This window comes from Quercus lobata, chromosome 7, assembly GCF_001633185.2.
Source record: "Quercus lobata isolate SW786 chromosome 7, ValleyOak3.0 Primary Assembly, whole genome shotgun sequence".
Lineage (NCBI taxonomy): Eukaryota > Viridiplantae > Streptophyta > Magnoliopsida > Fagales > Fagaceae > Quercus > Quercus lobata.
The window spans coordinates 46160131-46179184 of NC_044910.1; the positions used below are offsets into that span (position 1 = coordinate 46160131).

Sequence of the window (19054 nt, forward strand, 5' to 3'; positions counted from 1 at the left end):
CAAGAAAATTTCCTGTTATAACACTTGAGCTATATTTGAAATACATGTGGTTAATGAAATCAATTGTTCGAGTTTCCCATTGTGAAGTGTTTATTCCCTATTGTTCACTTATAAATAGGTTGTGTAAGACATTTTAATTGTGATCCGTGAAGGTTACCACGGGCTAGATTTCAACGCTAAAATTTGCTTAAAGTTCATTTTTCATTCTTGAACTTAAAAAAAAAAATTTTGTTCTCAAACTATTGAAAATATTACTCCTTATTTTTTAAGAGATTTTTTCAATAATTATGGAAGAAAATATGGAAAAAAAATACTATATTTTTTAAATAACTCACATAACTAGCAAGTAATTCATGTACTTTATAGTAAGTACATGTAGATAATGTTTATAGTTGTAACTTGTCACATATTTGAACAAAAATGATCAGATTAAAAACAGTAAAAGTCTTATCCAAACAGTAAAAGGAATGGGCTTATCAAAATTTTTTGTTGTTGGGAGAAAAGAGTTAGAAAATGGGCTTGTAATTGCACTAGGCTTTAGACTAGAGGGTCCATTTCTGATTTCTCAATAGATAATAGTTATTTATCGAAATCGAGCCCAAAATTTCAAAATAACAATTTAAAAAAGAGGCTGATCCGTAAAATCGAGTTTTGAAAATTGAAATCAGAACCGAAACCAAAGGCAAGGGGCTCGAACTAAATAATAAAAACCAGAGAAAGAAAGAGAGAAAGAGACACCAAAAAAAAACAAGCGTGTTCTCACTTCACGGGGACGCGGTTGCTCCTTTGACTTCTTCTTCTTCTTCTTCTTCTTCTCTCTCTCCATTTCTCTCTACCTTTCTCTCTCACCACTGGTTTGTTTCTAACAAAAACCAGTCATTATAACTGAATTTTTGGATTAGCTTCCATATTCCTCTGTTTCATCCATAATACAAAAGTTTTATTATTATTGTTTTTTTTTAGATTTAAAGATTGATTCAATCTCATTTTTTTCATTCACATTTTGACCTAAGAAAAAGCATATATATATATAGAGAGAGAGAGAGAGAGAGAGAGAAATAGGTGATCATGTCGTGGATAAGAACAGCGATGACCAAAGCGGTGGAAGCTGGTGGCGGAAACAACCTGACTCGCACCGTCCGCAACTACGCTGACTCCGTCGTCTACCATGCCGGTAATGCCGTCTCCGAGGGCGCCAAGATCATCCAGGACCGCATTGTAATTTTTCTTATCTTTTTATTATTATTATTATTATTATCCATATTGCTTTTTTTTTTTTTTTTCAGAATTAATTTTTGACTTGCATTCCTTTCTTATTTAATGTATCAGTATAACCTGCATTTCCATTGATAATTTATAGATGGACAAAGCTTAGCGGTAAAATTAGGTGTAGGCTAAGACTACAAGCTTTTCAATATTCTACGCCATTGAATTGTTTGAATTGTATGTGATTTACGCCCTTAATACACATTGTCAAATTTTGTGTTAATTAAATATTATTTACTATATGATTTATAAGCTTTTAATATTAAACTATAAAAACTTGTAATTCAAATAATTTATTGATAATATAACTATTAATATTTAATTTTCTAGAAATTTTGCAAACATGATATAATAATAAGATATAATCTAATAGTAGATTTGTTAAAATTTACCTCCAATAAAAAGATATTGAGTAAGGTTGTAGTTTTACGTTACAACTAATTTTATAGATAAACTTTATCCTTTACTGATTATTAAAAAGGTTAAACCATTAGGAAATAGTGCATCTAATTCTTTAATAGCACTCTTGTTATGAGTTGTTGTGGGCTAGGGCCAGATATAGTATTTTATTTCTTTTTATTTTGAGCTATGATGGGCTGATAAAATTTTTAATCATTTAATCTAGGAAATAGTGCATCTAATTTTTTAATAGCACTCTTGTTATGAGTTGTGGTTGGCTAGGGCCAGATATAGTATTTATTTCTTTTTATTTTGAGCTATGATGGGTTGATAAGAATTTTTAATCATTTAATCTAACACTCCGCCTTTATTAAGTGGGGCCCACAGATTTTTTTTTTTCCTTCAAATGGGAGGTAAGGTAGGACAATGTTTTAACTTAGAATCTCTTGTTCTGATACCATGATAAATGATAAATTATGATTGTCTGGAAAGTTTAAGTTATTAAGAAATGGTGAATTTAATAATTTAATCTAAGCTGAAGCTAAAACTCTTCCATTTCAGCTTGTATTTTAGTCTATTGTTTCGGTGGAAATTGAGTAATGATGAGCAATGCTGGTTTTGGAGGGTTGGGTGCATTAGTGATTGTTTCTTTAATTTCTTTTTTAATCAGTGCTTTTTTATTATTCTCTTGGAGTTTGGAGATTTACTTTGAAGTTGTTGATCAGGGTCCTTGGAACTTGAAAAGCTTTAAGCACACCTTGAAACAATTGGAAGAAATGTCTGTGTCCTGTAGAGGGGTAGAAAGGATTCAGTTACTGAGAAGGTGGTTGGTTGCACTCAAAGAAATTGAAAGATTATCATTGGGTTCTAATGACCACAATGAAAAGAATCCCGAAGAGCGGCTTACTTTTGATGATTCCAAGGACTCTCCTAGAAAACCTAATATGGTGAGGAGCAAACCTGATTTTGTTTTTCTTAAGTTTTATCTCTCTTTTAAGTGTGTTTTATTATATATGACAATGTTGTGTTGGTTTTTAGAATTTGCATTTTTTTTTTTTTGTTTGATTTGCTTTTTAATAATCTGTGTGCAATGGTGTACAGGTTTATTATGTGGACTCTGACATGGTTGGTGAACCAAGGAACTTTCGTAATGTCTTTCTTCAGAGTGAAGCTCTTGAAGGCATAACGTTGTCTATGGTATGTTGAAAACATATCCATCTTCCTGTAGGTATTTTGTAAACTTTCAATGTTTTAGTGATTTAGTCTTTAAAGCTTTAAATTGGCTACTAGTAGACAAGTATTGATAAGAGAGGATCATGCATTTCTTTAATAGTACCTATCTATCTCTCTTGGGTCAAGGAGGAAGGGTAAGGTTTGAGGCTTTAGTTTGGATTAGAAGCTTAAATTAGATTGAAACAAATGGCTGCTGGTTGAAGGAGGGGTTTATTTTTGATGATCTTGCTCGGATTGGGATTTAGTCTATGGTTGTCATCCTAGAACCAATGGTTAGAAGGGCGTACTATGTATCAAATCTCTTATCCACTACAGGGATGGGCTATGCCCTTGCGTATTATGGAATGTGCAAGGTACTCAATTTAGTTTACTAAACACATTTATAGTGTATGATACTATGATTGTATCCTATATGTTCAAGGTCATTTTGAATTTGGATGTTCTTTGCTGTATCGAATGGACCTTGTATTAATGATATAGCAACAGTTGTGATTTGCTAGGAAGTATTGTAAATACTTTAGGAACTTTTCATTTTTATTTTTTGTTTAGGAATATAAAACCTTACTACCTGACATTTTTTATTTTTCATATTTTTTCTTTTAGAAAGTTCTGATATTGCAGCTGATAAGTTCTAGCTCAAATGGCACATCTTTCCCTTGAAATACCTGGGTAGAGGGTAGGTTGTGCATTCAAGACCCACCGAGTGCATGTGTTATTAAAAAAAAGAGATAAAAGATTGGCATTGCGATACATATAACCTTCATTCCTTAGTGCCATTCTTAATGCTATTTCCGATCTTTGTATTTGCTGATCCATGGAGTTTAACCACAGGTTAACTCTTTTTTATGAATCAGATTCTTGAAGCACCAAATGAGGAAGAAGTTCCACTACTTCTGGAGATATATGGGTGATTTGTCTCTATTTCAATTTTCTTTTAATCCCTAATAACAGCTTCTTCGGCCTATTCTATTTGCTTGGAATCATATATTTGGTATATTGAAAAAAGAAGATGATCAGCGCATATTTCTGCCTAATATTATTTGATTTCCATTAAACTTCCTTGTGGTATGTTTCATACAGGCTCTGTCTTACCGGAGGAAAGGAAGTTCATAATGCTATAATCAGCAGTGTATGTGATTTGGCAAAAGCATTCTTAGGATACCAAGATGAAGTACTGGTAATGACATGATATGCATGCTTATTGCATTAATGTGCATGTGTTTAATATAAGCATTATACCCTTGCGTATCATGAGGAATGGACACGGGAACTTGTTTTCACAATTTGATTAGAGACTTTCTGTTGCTGAGAATTTTAAATCTTGAAAACTATAGATTCTTGGGTGTTTAAACTCACAAGAATTAGAATTTCCAAAATTTGGCATTTCTGTTGTTTGGATATACTTAGAATTTGATTTTGACCATATTTTAGATAAACATTTTTAAAAACATTACAATTATACAAACTATATATATAAATTTTATCTGTTTAAAATTGTCTTATACAAACTCATTTAGGAAGTAAATAATTAATAATTTGAACATTATTGATAAATTTTAAATGACAAAAATACTCTTGAACATTGATAAACATCTTATTTGGATGAAAAATAATTATTTTATTTTCTAAAACTAACTCTATGGAGTAAGTTTTTTTTTTAAAAAAAAAACAGTCAAAAGTTGAATTTTAGTGTAATGTAGGCAATTCTCAGAAATACAAGATATACGAGAATTGGCATTTCTTACTGATAAGATAGGAGTCATAATTCCTGTGCTTCATGGGAATTGAGACGTTCATGGGAATTACAATTTGTAACTATTTTATTAAATAAACAACCAAATTTCATGAATTAACAAGAATTAAAAATTCCCACCATGAATTCCTACATAAAGAACACACCATTATAGAATTTCTTTGCTAGGAGTTTCGAAAAAGCTTTATAAATTTATCATCATTGCTGACAGACACACACTGCTTCTTATTGGCTGACATTCAATTTTTCTCTCTTAATGTAAAAAGATTATTTTACTTTGGATCCTAATCTGGCCATTGATCTATTTTATTTATTAGTACTAGTCATTTACTTATTTGACAGTAATACTCAAATATTGCCGCACTTTCCTAGTAAGCAATATGGTGCACTTCACATAAAATCATTGCTGTTGTTTACATTTTACAATGATGTTACAGCTGGATTTGTTAGAGTTTATGTGATCCAGCTGCTCTCTCCTTTAACTCTTCCTTTGATTTCCTCTTTTCAGGCAAAGCGAGAAGAATTGCTCCAATATGCTCAAGGTGCAGTTTCAGGATTGAAAATAAATGCTGATCTTGAAAGGTGGTCAAGGATTTTTATTTTTTTTATAGTTGAAATTTGAGGCATACAATTGGTCTGCTAGTTGTTTTTATATGCAATTGTAGATATTATGGATCAAAATAACTGCTGCATGCTTCAGTTCTGATGATCAGCAGTTGTCACTGGACTTTGTTGTCTCATGTGTGGTTAAATAACATATGTTTTATAGCTACGTGTTTAAACCTTGATGTGAGGGAACTTTGATTTTATATGCAATAGTAATTTTTTTTTATCAAAGTGACTGTTGCTTGATTGACCTTTTATGGGTTAGTACTTGGCTCTGTTACAATTAGTCACAGATATTGTGTACTAAATCTACTGTGTATGTTGTGTGTGGAGGGTTTGTTTTCTTTTGTTTGCCTCCAGAATACCTTTCAGCACTCTTACCTGGTAAAGCAAGGTTTTGAGGAAACCTTGTAAATTAGTTGATTTCTTGGCCAATGGATATTCCATATCCTATAAGTTTGCGGTATATGATTAGACTATCAAGTCATCATCTGCATGCTTTACCTATTGGATTCGAATTTGGCTTGATGGTTCCAAATCATAGTTGCTTCTGTGTTATTTATTATTGCGTTGAAATTTTAATTCTTTTTGTCCACTGTTTTTTGTGTCTTGTTTTCTGCTCTCAGAATAGATGCTGAAGTTAGCAGTCTAAAGGAAAAACTTGATATAATGAAGGAATCCCATCATTCTTTAATTGAAAGAAGTGCAAAATCACATGAAGAAATGACTTTTTCAACTGTAGAGGTGAGATTGATCTTCTCACTCACACACACACAAACACACACATGTCAAAACACCAATGATTGGATACTAATAACATTAAACAAATTTGGCGTGAACTTTCCATTGCTTGGCAATTCCTTTATATGTATATATTTAGAAGTTCATTGTTCAACAGCAGGTTAAAATTTTTACTATAATAATTGTTCTTATGTGCACATGGTTATTTTAATTTCAACGTTTTGACATTTGTACTCCCATTATAGTGTGACCTCAATTTCCATAGTGTTCCTATATCATTTTTGAAATTTATAAATACATAAAGGTAAAAACAAAAAAAAAATCTCATACAAGACCTATGTATTCTCTTGGTGTCTTAAGTTAAAGGAACTTGTCAGAAAAAAAAGAGTTAAAGCCATAATTTGATTAAAAAGTTGTCTTTTAACATTTTGTTCTTTGAGTTCAGCATATCCATTCTTCTATATATATATATATATATATATATATATATATTTTTTTTTTTTTATCATATTTTTCAGGATGCATTGAGTATTTTCATAATCATGTGCTTCAACCAATTGAATCAGGGTTTCATTTTTTCAATGAATTTCATTCTTATTCAAAACACACACCCACGCACATAGAGCATTCTGTTTTATTTTAGCTGATATGGAGTAGTTGTGTGCTGAAGGCAAGTAGTTGAATGGTGGAAATGATATGTTGAGACATATTGCAGTGATATCCTAACTCTTATTTACCAGGGAAAGTAAAACTATTAGAAGTTTTACTTAGTACCCATTTGGATACTGATTATTGTAGGAGCGTCTACGTTTCACCTTTTTTTTTTGAGAAGATCGTTAACTGAGTTCCAGTGGGTCCCGTGCACTGTTCACGGAACTCACAAACCTTTCATTAAAAATGGGTTCCACGGCACTATTTACATATTTAAAAATTATTTTGCTACATTATTTTCAGTTTTCAGCAAAATAAGTAGTATCCAAACAGACCCTTAATGTTTAAAGGCACTCTTAAATCAACTTTACATTCAATTTTTGACTTGGGAAGCTTCTTAATAAGATTATTAAACTGAACTCGTTTGTTTCCTTGCAGACTATAAAAGAAGAAATTGCACAAGTTCAACTATGTTCCAAGTTGGAGGCACTCTTACTAAGGAAGAAATCATTGAGCAATGGGGATTCTCAAGAACTTCACGCTGAAAAGGTTTCATTTCCTTGTGATATTGGTCATTTATGATATTTCTCCCCTTCCCGAAGTGTAACCAAAATTCTAAACTGAGTCTTTTGATGCTAAGTTAGTTCTCATTTCTCTAACTTAGGACGAATGAGGTCTCAAATAATCAGATATTGGATATGGTCAAAACAGTTTTTGCTATGCACCTAACCAAGAAGCACCCTAAATTTTGTGTAAGAGGAACAGATCCATGAAGAAAGATTCAAATATTTTACTGGCTGTTGTCAGCATTGTCTCTGGCAAATCCTCCTTATTTGTTATTTTTAAAATGACTAGTGTACTACAAACTCAAATATGCCTCTGGGTGACAGATGGAATGTGTTCAGGCCCCCATATTTTTTTGGCCAGGTAGTCCTCTCGTTGATAATCTCTTAAATGAAAATTCAGGGAACTTGTGTACAATGGTTGTTGATTGAGATGTGATGCAAAAATTGCTGCGGTGCTGCTGCAGCTCCACCACAGCATGTTCTTGCTGTACTGCTGCATTGTCTGAATTCAAAATATGGTTATGGAGTTTAAATTGCCTTGAGGCTGTCATGCCTATATCTTAAGCATATTGACATTTCTCCTTTTTATGTGCTTCCTTGAATTAGTTTCTCTTAAATTAAGACAGTTTTCTGAGTATTTTTAATTTCATGGTCTATATTTATATTTAATTAATACTTATAAGGAATGTCGCTTCATGCATACCCAAATCTGATTATTGAATCTAGCAATATACTTTAAGAAGTGTATTTTTAAGAAAATTATTTAACTGTTAATAAGCATTTATGAATTTAATTTTTTCTATACTACATAGACTTGTGTAAGGAGGCTTGGTGCATGCTTCTGCTATGTGTCAGGTTCATATAACCTCTAATTATAGGATACAGAAAGATAGCTGCAGTATTTGCATGTTGGTTTTCATCTTTTGTACAAAAATGAAGTGTATATCCAGCAAAGCCTTCTGATATCGGTGCTTTTACTAATCTGTTTAGTCTGTTCAACCAAAAATAAATAAATAAATAAAAATCAAATCATAAAAAGTAACTTAACAACAATACAATGAGTTAGGGTCATTTTCCTCTCAATGTTGGAGTTACTTGCTAGATATGTCCATTGGTAAGCAACTAGAAGGCACACTCCATACATGTATCCGATATAAATACTTCAATGCATTTTGACTAGCTCATGTGAAATTTTAAAAACAATGGTATTGTGAAAGTGGTTCTGAAGTTACAACCAGAAAATGTATTTTTTAAATTTTCCAGTATTATGATTGAAGGTCCTAAATTGGTTCATGTTGCAGGTAGATAAATTGAAAATATTATCAGAATCTCTTGCTAATTCTACCTCAAAAGCTGAAAAACGCATTTTGGACCACAGGTATCAAATTATAACTTAGAACAACTTCCTTTTGTGTTTGTGTTCTTATGTGCAATTTTCTTGGCTTTAGTTTGTATCTTTGCCTGAGCAAGGCTGCATATGCTTCAATGTACATACATGCATGGATGCATTTGCTTGCATGTTGACATTGTATGGTTCTAGCTTTGTAGGACAAGGGATGCCCACTTTTTCTGTAAAGATAAGATAATAAGTGGAGATTCTCATTAATGGGGGGTTTTTAAAAGGAAAATGCCAACACTACTACCAATTTCACTACAAAAATTTTACAAATTGACGTGACAATGAATGTAATTGGTGCCACATCAACATGATAAATAAATTTCTTAATTACTTTTTGTGTGTTGTGTATAAAAGTTAACACATTAGTTTGTAAAGGTTATATAGGTAAAATTTGCAGTATCCCTAGCAATAGAATCGCTCTTTTTTCAATTATCACTGCTTTAAGATATCAAGTGGCCCATGGGTATACCATTTTCTTTGTGTCCCTTTCATACCAATTAGACTAAGCAAGTCATTGTATAAAGTATCTTCTATGTACGAATTAGAATGATCAAGTCATTGCATTAAGTAACAAATGATATTTAGGATTTTATTTTCTCCCTATGCCCTTCATTCTTGCACTATTAAAATAACAATTTCAGCTGTTCATATTTTTAGTCTTTTTTTTAATCTTAAAAATATTAAAAATTAAGAATATTATGGATTTGATGGTAAATAACATTTGATTAATATGAAATTTGGCATGCATGTTAAAGCATGAAGTGAACATCTATTTAATGGTGAAATTTTAAATAGGACAAAATTTAGCTACAAAATTGGTTATAGCCTAAAGCTACAACTTCCTTTAAAAAAATTAACATCATTACATATTTTGAAAATCTAATTGTTAGATTGTATATTCTTTACGCTCTTTAATACACATGTCAAATTTTGTATCAATCGGATATTATTTATTATATGATCTATAAGTTTATATTTTATGAATAATTTTAAATTACAAAAACTAGCAATTTAAACAATATATTGATGACATAGCTATTGATTTTTAATTTTCTAAAAATTTTGCAAACATGGAGGATATAAGAAGAAAATGTAATCCAATGGTGGATTTATTAAAATTCATCTCCAATAAAAAGATATTAAGGTTGTTACCTTAAGTTACAACCAATTTTGTAACTAAACTTTTATCCTTTTAAATATTCATCCATTTAAAAGTTATTAAGTAGTGTAATATTAATAAAAGTTACAATGGGTATGAATATATGTATGCATGTTTATAAAGACAGTGTTCTATTAAAAAAAAGACTAATCATTCAAAAAGCAATGTCAAGTGGTTGAAACAAGGGATAGAACCACAATTTGGGGGCCTAAAGCATGAAGCAAAAATCATTCAAGACTGAGAAATATACTAAGATTTAAAACTAAGTTAACACATGAAAAAATAAAACTAGTGTCTATTCAATGTTAAAAAAATATAAACAAAAGAAAAGACAGAATTTGTTTCTTAATACATTTGAACTGAATATCTATCAAAATGGAACTCAATGTTCTTTTAACTCGGGAAAATCAATTATGTACTAAATTTCACTGCAATTACCTTACCATGATAATCTCCTATTTATGGAAACAATTTGTGATCATGCTCCACTGAACTAATATCAATTTTACTGATTTTAGTCATTTGAAATTTTGTATGAGAATTTTCAGAATTTGGGATATCAACATTAGAGGTTAGCAATGCCGCATTACCAGTATTGGCTTATGAATTTTTTACATTTTTCCTTAAAAGAAAATTTAATATTATAGTTAGCTTTCCCATAACATCTACAAATCAAATAAAATTTATATTTAGTATCTCATTATAGTTAGTAGCTGCCATGGATGAGATTGGGATTTATTAACTGTAGGGTTATTTATTTATTTTTTAGAGGGGGCCACAAATATGGATCAACTGACCATTTATTTGTTTGGGGTCCCTTTAGGCCTGCGTTAAACTCTTCTATAATTGTATTTATAATTTAAGAACTTAAATTGGGGGGTGGGGGGGAGAGATGGTTGGCCTCCTTGGTTATTAGGGGTTCAGTCCCTGGATGAAAAAAATCCTAGGAGAATTTTTTTTTTCAGGAATTACTGAGAGAGAGAAATAAATAGTTTACATTTATAAATGTAGGAATATGTACAATCAATTCCTCTAATCGATTGGGTTCTTTACATACAAATTCAAAGTGAAAGTCAACGGTTTCCAAAAGTGAACAGGGAAAAAAAAGTATAGACATTATCTAAATGACAAAATCCCCAGTTCAAGTGAAGAATGCCTATCTTTTAAGCATATTTATCATCAAGTTCAATTGTCATGCATTGCCAGTTTTAGAACATGATAACAAACAGTTGAGTGAAGAGAATTTAGGGAGATTGACTTCCTAGTCTAAAAATGCCCTAATGGTTTAATTTGAGTGATTTTGTTCTCCATTACTCTTTGTAATAGAGTTGGCAATGTAATAATATAAGTAATGGTTTAAATTTATTAGAAATTTTGATAATAAGTTTTAGATTGAACTTATTATCCTTTTTATTGAGAAAATTTTGGAGCTTTTAATTGATGAAAATTTTGCAGTTTTATAAAACAAGAGGCAAAATAAATAGCATTTTGCATTGATACATCTTCATAAGTAATTAGATAATTATTATGGTTAGAGAAAACAAAATCCATTTGTATACTAATTAGAGAAGAAAAAATTGAGATTGATGGTACTATCTATAATATATTAAAATTTATATCAGTTTTGTAATTGAGGTTTGGGTTCTTAAAAAAAAAAAAGATCCCTTAGTCTACTGCAGTTTGAGTTTTGAAAACATTGTTGCATTATGATTTTATTTCTAAGGAGAAATGAGAATTCAAATAAAATAAACTACAGTAAAAGTTATACGGTATACGCTTGGTGCAAAAGAAGGTATTCATTAAATAATTTAATTGGGACAGGCAACATAAATAATATTGAACATTTGAACTGTTATATGGAAAGAACTCTAACGTATGAGCCTCATGGGTGTAGTTACTGAACATCAGTGTTGTGGTAGATTAAGGTGATATTTTTATAGGATTTTTTTTTTGCATGAATTTTAGAATAGTAATGGTGTATTACAGCTCAATGCATTTTTCCGACATGTCAGAAATTTTCCCTTCTGTGTGCTTTTTGTCTACTTGAAATATGACATGGGAAAAGGTGGGAATATTGACTATAAAATGGCTTGTCCTGACCCATTTCTAAGTTCACACTGAAAGTTTTTGTTGCTGTCCTCCCCATTTTGTTTCATTCTATTGGTCTTTCTTATTATTAACCTCCATTTATCAAGCAGGTCTCACAAAGAAGAAGCTCTCCTGTTTCGTGTGGCTAAATCCAATGAAGTTAACCAACTTGAGAAGGTGCACTGCCTCTTTTTGTTTTTTTTTTGCATGGTACTTATTTTTTCTCATGAGAAGTTACATTAAGGACTGTAAGAAAGCATTCAACTTAGGGATTCTCTTTCAAAGATACATAATGTATGGAATAAACTACCATGAGTTTGTTGTACAAAAGCTTCGAATATCAATAATGTGTCTTGATGCTTGTCCATTTGAGTACTGCATACTCCCAATTTAACACAATTTTTATATTTTTCTCTTTTTATCCTTCTCCTTATCTCTATTGACTAATAAATGAAGACCTTCATGTTTAGACTTCCTTTTCCAATTTCTTACCTTGACAATACAAATTTTAGCCATAGAGGTCATAGTCTTGAGGTTTGTAAAACCAGACTCACTAGACACACACACACACACACAAACTCACACACATATTTATCTAAGGTTCTATTTCCAGTCAAGAAAGATCTTGTTTATTATGCTTAAATCGAAACCTCTTATTCGATAGGAAAGATAATACAAGGAAGAATGAAAACATAAAATGTAAAACATCCAAAGAAAAGTTTCTGCTCTATTGATTTGATACATTCATATTGAACGTAATGAATAATCATAGAAGAATGGCAAGAAGAGCTTCTTTTTCTTTCTTCCCAGTTTGCCTTAATAAGCTTCTTCATTCCATGGTTTCATGGACTTTTGTACTTTATGCACTTGATTTGTTTTTGTCCCAGATGTATACTTTCTGTATACTCAGGTGACACCCTTCTTCTTTTTAATATATTTTTATTACTTGTCAAAAAAAGAAACTACCAGCAGAGAATCTTCTAGTTTCACTTCTGAAGTTTCTTTTTTTTCTTTTAACAAATCTCTCTGCTACACTGCTCTTTTCTGGTGAAATTTCAGCAGAGTTTCAGCCTTTACTTTTTCACAGGATTTGCTCTCGTTTATTGAAGTGCTGCCCTCTATTTATTGGGCATGAGCTGGTAGAGGCCTATATGAAATTAAGCCAATTAGATTGTGTTTAAGTAATTTTGATTGTTTATGATGAGTTTCTCATCCATTAGGACTTCATTTTCTGATCAACTAGCTGCTGCCAGCTATGGTTTATGTCATCCAGAACAGCATTCTCAAGTCCTACGTGCTCTGGGAGTCTACAAGGAAATCTCTTTTGATCCCAGAACATATATGCAGCTTGTGGGACCTAAAATGGGCTTATTGTAGCTGCTAGAAAATCTCCATTTATGGGCTTCGAATGATGTCCATATTTTACATGCAGTCAGGATATATTCGGGCCTTTAAAGGTTCTTTTTAGAAGCCCAATGCTGCCTTTTTAAACCATTCCAGTGCAGGCATTATTCTTTAATTTGTAAAAGCTTATTTGGACCATTTCAGGACTTACTTGTTTCCAGAAATTATAATTTGATTGCCAAAATATTTTAGAGAATTGAAACTATTGTGCTAAAATCTGATACCTATGAAAAGTTTCTACCTTATATGATATGCAGTGGACTGTTTTTTTGACAGTAGCTTTTGTTTGTTTGTGATCCATTTCATTATGGTTTTAAACAAAAGATTATGGCATTTTCCAGGAATTGGTGGTGGAGGTAGGAGAACTTGAGAAGCAAAAAGGTGAACTTGAAGCTGCATTGAAAAAGGTTTTTTTTTTTTTTTTTCTTTCCTCCTCCTACCTGTCATATTGGTACTTCTAAAATGCAAAAGAATACTTTAAGGTGATAAGGTCATCTTCGATATTGTCCAATTTGAATTTGGTTCTGCACGTTCTTTAATTTGTATAACCGTTCGGGAGATTACTTTAAGTAAGTCCATTTGGTTTTGATCCATGAATCTGTACATGACCACACGCATGGAAAGGTGAATTGCCAATGTTTGTCCTATGCATCCTTTAATCCTCAATATGACTCCTACTGGGTCTTTCCATTATTCTTTGCTGTGCATTCATATGGCTAAGCATTTACTGTAGGTCAATAGCTCTTTGGCTGCGGCTCATGCACGGCTACGCAATGTGAGAGAAGAAAGAGAGAATTTTGATGAAGCAAGTAATGAGATTCTTGTTCATTTGAAAACAAAGGTATGTAAACCTTTCTTACGTCCTTTGTCACTTTTGATTTATAAATATGAAGATTTAAGTTTATATAGTTCTACCCTGAGTTTGAAATTATAGCATGCTGCAAACCATTTTCATTTTGAATCTAATGATTGTACTAAAAAAATATAACAAAAAAAACATTGTTTGATTGTAGGAAGATGAGCTGTTGAGATCCATTTCTTCTTGTAGAGTGGAAGGCAATGTTGTTGATACATGGATCCATTTTCTTGATAATACCTGGGTTCTTCAGACCTCATACACAGAGCAAAGGGAGAAGCAGGTCAAGTATGTATGCTTGTGTTGCTCTGATTGGCAAAAATATCTAATGCAAGCACTCTTTGTTGGATAGATACAGTCTTAAAAACCAGATTTTTTTGCTTTTATGTTTCATGTGCTTACATTTTGTGTCCATCTCATAATTGTATTGTGAGTTCATTGTGTTTGATGATGTTTCTTTTTTGCATGCTCTAGTGGTGAATTGAAGAGATATGGAGAATATTTTGTGAATTTGGTTATTCATCTTCTTTCTGCTTACAAGGTATTAATTTAATTATCTCAGCTAGATTGTTTCATTGAATGTAATGTTATGCCTCATTTCCAATCTGTTTCTGTGATATGCTATGCTTGCCTATTCCCTAATTAGCATGCATATCTTGAATCTTAAATTAGGAAATGTTGGGGCGTTCCATTACTCGTACTAGGAAACTTGTGGACAGCTTGAGTTCAAGTCAAGGGTATTTTGCTATATTTCTTTTAAATTTTTATTATGCCGTGAAACCAAGCCTCTTATTGTTCATTTATATCAGGTCAGAAATATTGGCTAGCGCAGCTGATGAAAGTTCAAAAATAGCAAAGCCAAGGAAACAGCTTGAAGAAGAATATTTGGAGGTTGAAGCCAATGTATGTATGATTCTTGTGTTTGTTTAAATGACATTTTGGCATTTTGCATAGTTTCAATAATATTTTGATGTCAAATTTCACTCTAAAAATTTGCAAGATCCCATTCATTTTTAAGTTCTTCCTAAATTCATTGTGTTCAAAACCTTAACCCTTCATGTCAGCACTCATATTTTTGAGTTGTTGATTACTTCTTTTTTCAACTTAAGCAGTCGGGGAGTGTACTATGTTGCAAAATTTGAGCTCTTATCTACTTAACAAACACATTCTTCTTTTTTTTGACTCAGTTTATAACCACCATAAGTTCAGTGGACTCCATTAAAATGCAATTATACATTCAGAATGAAGGCATTTTCAGGTATGCAGTCTATAACTAACTTTCCCTCCCCTCCCCCATTCCTCCTCCACGCTGCACTCTCTACTCTCAATATGAACCTCACTTGAAATGGAATACTTGGTGCACTTTTCATCCAGGAAAGATAATCAGAAGGTCAAAGAACTGTTTGATGCCCTTGAAAAGTTAAAAGACGAATTTGAATCAATTGGGAGACCGAGATTGGAAATTGAGACTCCAACCCAAAATCAAGAGACCCCATCCAGTGATAGGCCTCATCAAAGTCCACACCCTACCTCTAAACAGAGTGTTGGGACCCTGCAAAACAAACAAGATAAGGTAAACCACTCTTCCTCAAATAAGATTGTAAACCCATCGGACCGAGTAGCAGAAGTGGCAAAGAAAGAGTCAGAATTTGGGAAGGTTAGTGGAGATGACTTGGCAAACGAGATAGGTGAATGGGAGATTTGATGCCATTGTACAGGACTAAAAAACAGAAGCTGATCAGCAAGAAGATAAAGAAAAAGATCATTTTTAATTTTATGATTCATAGAGAAAAGAAAGCATTTGTCCCACACGAATTTCTTTCGTTAATTACTGAACAGATCACCCCCACACCATCTTCAAGTGGGAGTTCTCTACCTGTATATTGATTTGATTTTTGAGTGATGCAATATAGATACCGAGCATATGTAACTTGTTATCCTCGTACATCCGAGGTTTGTCATTTTTTAAGTAAACTTTTATGATCAGTTAAAAGATGCCCGAAAATTTGAACCAAGCATGAGCTATTTTCCACAAATCTCCTCCCTTATTTGTTGCACATGGTTTGAAGGGTCTTGTTGCGTGGTTTGATTAGCAAGTTCCTTGTATATGACCAGTCTCTTTCACCAAGGTTACAGGTTCAAAGATTGACTAGATGCCAACTTGTACAATATTTGGGAAAGTTTGACGAAAAGATGTTTATAAATGCTACACATTTAATGAGTACAAGTATTAATAAAAAAAAAAAAAATCAAATCAGAGATTTTTTTTGAAAATAAATTTATCTAATTTAATTTAATTTATTACACCCTAAACTATGTGGTCTATCTAATTTATCTAATTTATAAACCACATAGTTTAGGGTATAATAAATTAAACTAATCCCTATAGTTTTAAAAGAGAAAAATTACTCTAACCTCCTCTGAGGTTTTTTGTCGTTACACTTAGTACTCTTCTAGTTTAGAACTTCTAGTTTAGAATAAAGCACTTACCTCCCCAAAATACAAACTATTTACATTGACTTCACCTAAATGGCTAAAAAAACGTTTAAAAATAATACCAAAAAAAATGGTTTATACAATCCCGAATTTCCTATTTAGAGGGGTGTGAATGACAGCTTAAGTAGATGGTGAAATATGAAATTTAAAACTTTTTTTTCAATCATCCAGGGGAGGTTACTGTAAATAGATTGCATTTTAAAGGATGTGAGTATCTTATTCCAAACTAGAAGGGAGGTAGTGTAATAACATAAAAAACCTCAGGGAGGGTTAGTGTAATTTTTTCATTTAAAAAGTAATAAATTAAACTCTGTATATTTAACCTTAAACACAATATTGTTTCAAGTAAAGGGTTTAATTTGCTACATCCCCTAAATTATAGGGTTTAAAATGTAATTTTCCAAAACTAATTAAATCAAAGTTTGTTTAGTATTAAGTTGCTTAAAAAGATTATGAGTTTTAATTCATTTAAACTAAAATAGTTTAGTATTATTTGTAACTCGAAAAAAGAAAAAAAGAAAAAAAGAAAAATATGTTTGAATGATCATGTGAAAAAATGTGGGTCAGATTCAAATCAAACCATTTAAACTTTTACAACCGTATCAATTTACTGTTAAATCCCTAATAAAATCCAAAAATTGAACTCTCAAATCAAGCTTGAAAATTCCTTGTTATAAATTTATATGATTTTTAAAGATCATATTTTTATCTGAAACTATGAACTATATGATTTTATAATAGTTTTAAACATCAAAGTTCAATTTAAAACTTTTTTAAAAAATAAGGTGTAATTTGAAATTATCCCTAAAATATAAGGGTTTAAAAAATAATTTACCATAAATTTTCTTTTTCTATAATCATAAAATTTTGGTATTACAAGATGTGTTTCACAATGTGATTTGAAAAAAAAAAAAATTGTTCTTTTATTTTTATTATGTATTTTATTGTCCAATTTAAACTAGATCATATTTGATTCGAAACCATGAACTATATGATTTTATAGTAGTTTTAAACGTCAAAGTTCAATTTAAAACTTAAAAAAAAAAAGTGTAATTTGAAACCCTCCCTAAAATATAAGAGTTTAAAAAATAATATACCATAATTTTTCTTTTTCTATAATCATAAAATTTTGGTATTACAAGATGTGTTTTCACAATGTGATTTGAAAAAAAAAAAAATTGTTCTTTTATTTTTATTATGTATTTTATTGTCCAAATTAAACTATATTATATATATGATTTTTCATTAATTCTTTTATAGCAAGAACATAATTCTAGGTTTTTTTTTTTATTATTATATATATATATATATATATATATATATATATATTTATAGGAAAACATAATACTAGTTTCTAATAAAACATGAAGAGATTTCTTTGGGACATAATTGTAGTGCTAACGTGGAACAGCCATTTATTATTGGCCGGTTAGACTATTGCAGGGGTGGAGTTAGGAATTTTTGTTTGGGGGGCCAAGTTGCGACACTAATATATTTATCAAGATAACTTCGCGCACACATATATATATATACATACACGCTTTTTTATTATATATATACACACATTTTTTTATTTCGTAAGTTATATCTATATATACATATACACACATACCCAACAACAACAAAAAACTTAGTATTTTCAATCAAAATTATGTTTGATGGCGATCTTTCATAAAATAAAATTCATTTTTACCATTTTTATAGTGAAATTCTTAAAAACTATTATTTTCGATGCAAATTATCAAATTTTATACTAAAGTTAGTAAAAAAAATCTTTCCATTGAACTAATGCAATTTTCAAAAACTGATTCAAAACTTGGAGGAATAAGTTTAGCTACAAACATATTTGAAGCTATCTTGCTCTAACCCATTATGTGGCTACTAAAGAAACATTTCATGTGTTGTTTTAGTGATAAGATTTTTTTTAAATGAGTCAGTAACTTGTTAATCGCCACATAACGAGTTGAAAGAGATAGATTCAAACATGTTTGGTGCCAAACTTTAACAAATATTTTTCAAATATAAGAGCACATTTTACAATAAAAAATAGAATTAAAAAAATAAAGTTATATTTTTATTACTATTAGACCAATTATTTTTTTTAAGAGCATCATTGGACTGATTCAATCATATGGGGGTCAACTCTTATTGTTGTATACTAAATTTTAAAAATATAAAAATAATTATATATATTAAAAAAAAAATTCCAAATTTTGGTTACTTACCTCCGCCCTGTCACTATTGTGTAGTCTATTGTGTATAATTGATTTTCATTCAAAACCTAGGGGAAAAAAAGGATACCCTATACATAACATATTGAATGGATGATGAAATTCATTTGAGCTTTTGTTTTGAGGGTACAATCATTGTATTGGACTCCTGCTGCTTGCTGCAATGAAAGCTTCAAATGTACTAGACTGAACTTGCCCTAAAATGA

At 31.0% G+C, this 19054-nt stretch overlaps 1 protein-coding gene across 2 annotated transcripts; it reads left to right on the top strand.

Moving 5' to 3' along the window:
• The first annotated feature begins 720 nt into the window (after positions 1-720).
• LOC115953361 (coiled-coil domain-containing protein 186) lies at positions 721-16136 on the top strand. 2 transcript variants are annotated; one of them, XM_031070988.1, is made up of 18 exons: positions 721-1218; positions 2391-2612; positions 2767-2862; positions 3753-3805; positions 3979-4075; positions 5160-5233; positions 5884-6001; positions 7088-7198; positions 8517-8593; positions 11972-12038; positions 13607-13672; positions 13999-14106; positions 14279-14409; positions 14596-14662; positions 14794-14858; positions 14931-15024; positions 15309-15379; positions 15496-16136. In XM_031070988.1, the coding sequence occupies exons 1-18, from the start codon at positions 1069-1071 to the stop codon at positions 15824-15826; spliced, it is 1998 nt and encodes a 665-aa protein (XP_030926848.1). In that variant the 5' UTR covers positions 721-1068; the 3' UTR covers positions 15827-16136. The 2 variants fall into 2 exon arrangements, with proteins under 2 accessions (XP_030926848.1, XP_030926849.1); XM_031070989.1 differs by having other exon boundaries at positions 15501-15589.
• The last annotated feature ends 2918 nt before the right edge of the window (positions 16137-19054 follow it).

Bases quoted from the DNA above. Each gene is read 5' to 3' on its own strand.
- LOC115953361 (XM_031070988.1), top strand. From the start codon at position 1,069: ATGTCGTGGATAAGAACAGCGATGACCAAAGCGGTGGAAGCTGGTGGC. The intron at 6,002-7,087 runs GTGAGATTGATC...GTTTCCTTGCAG, and splicing joins TGACTTTTTCAACTGTAGAG to ACTATAAAAGAAGAAATTGC. The intron at 15,380-15,495 runs GTATGCAGTCTA...CTTTTCATCCAG, and splicing joins CAGAATGAAGGCATTTTCAG to GAAAGATAATCAGAAGGTCA.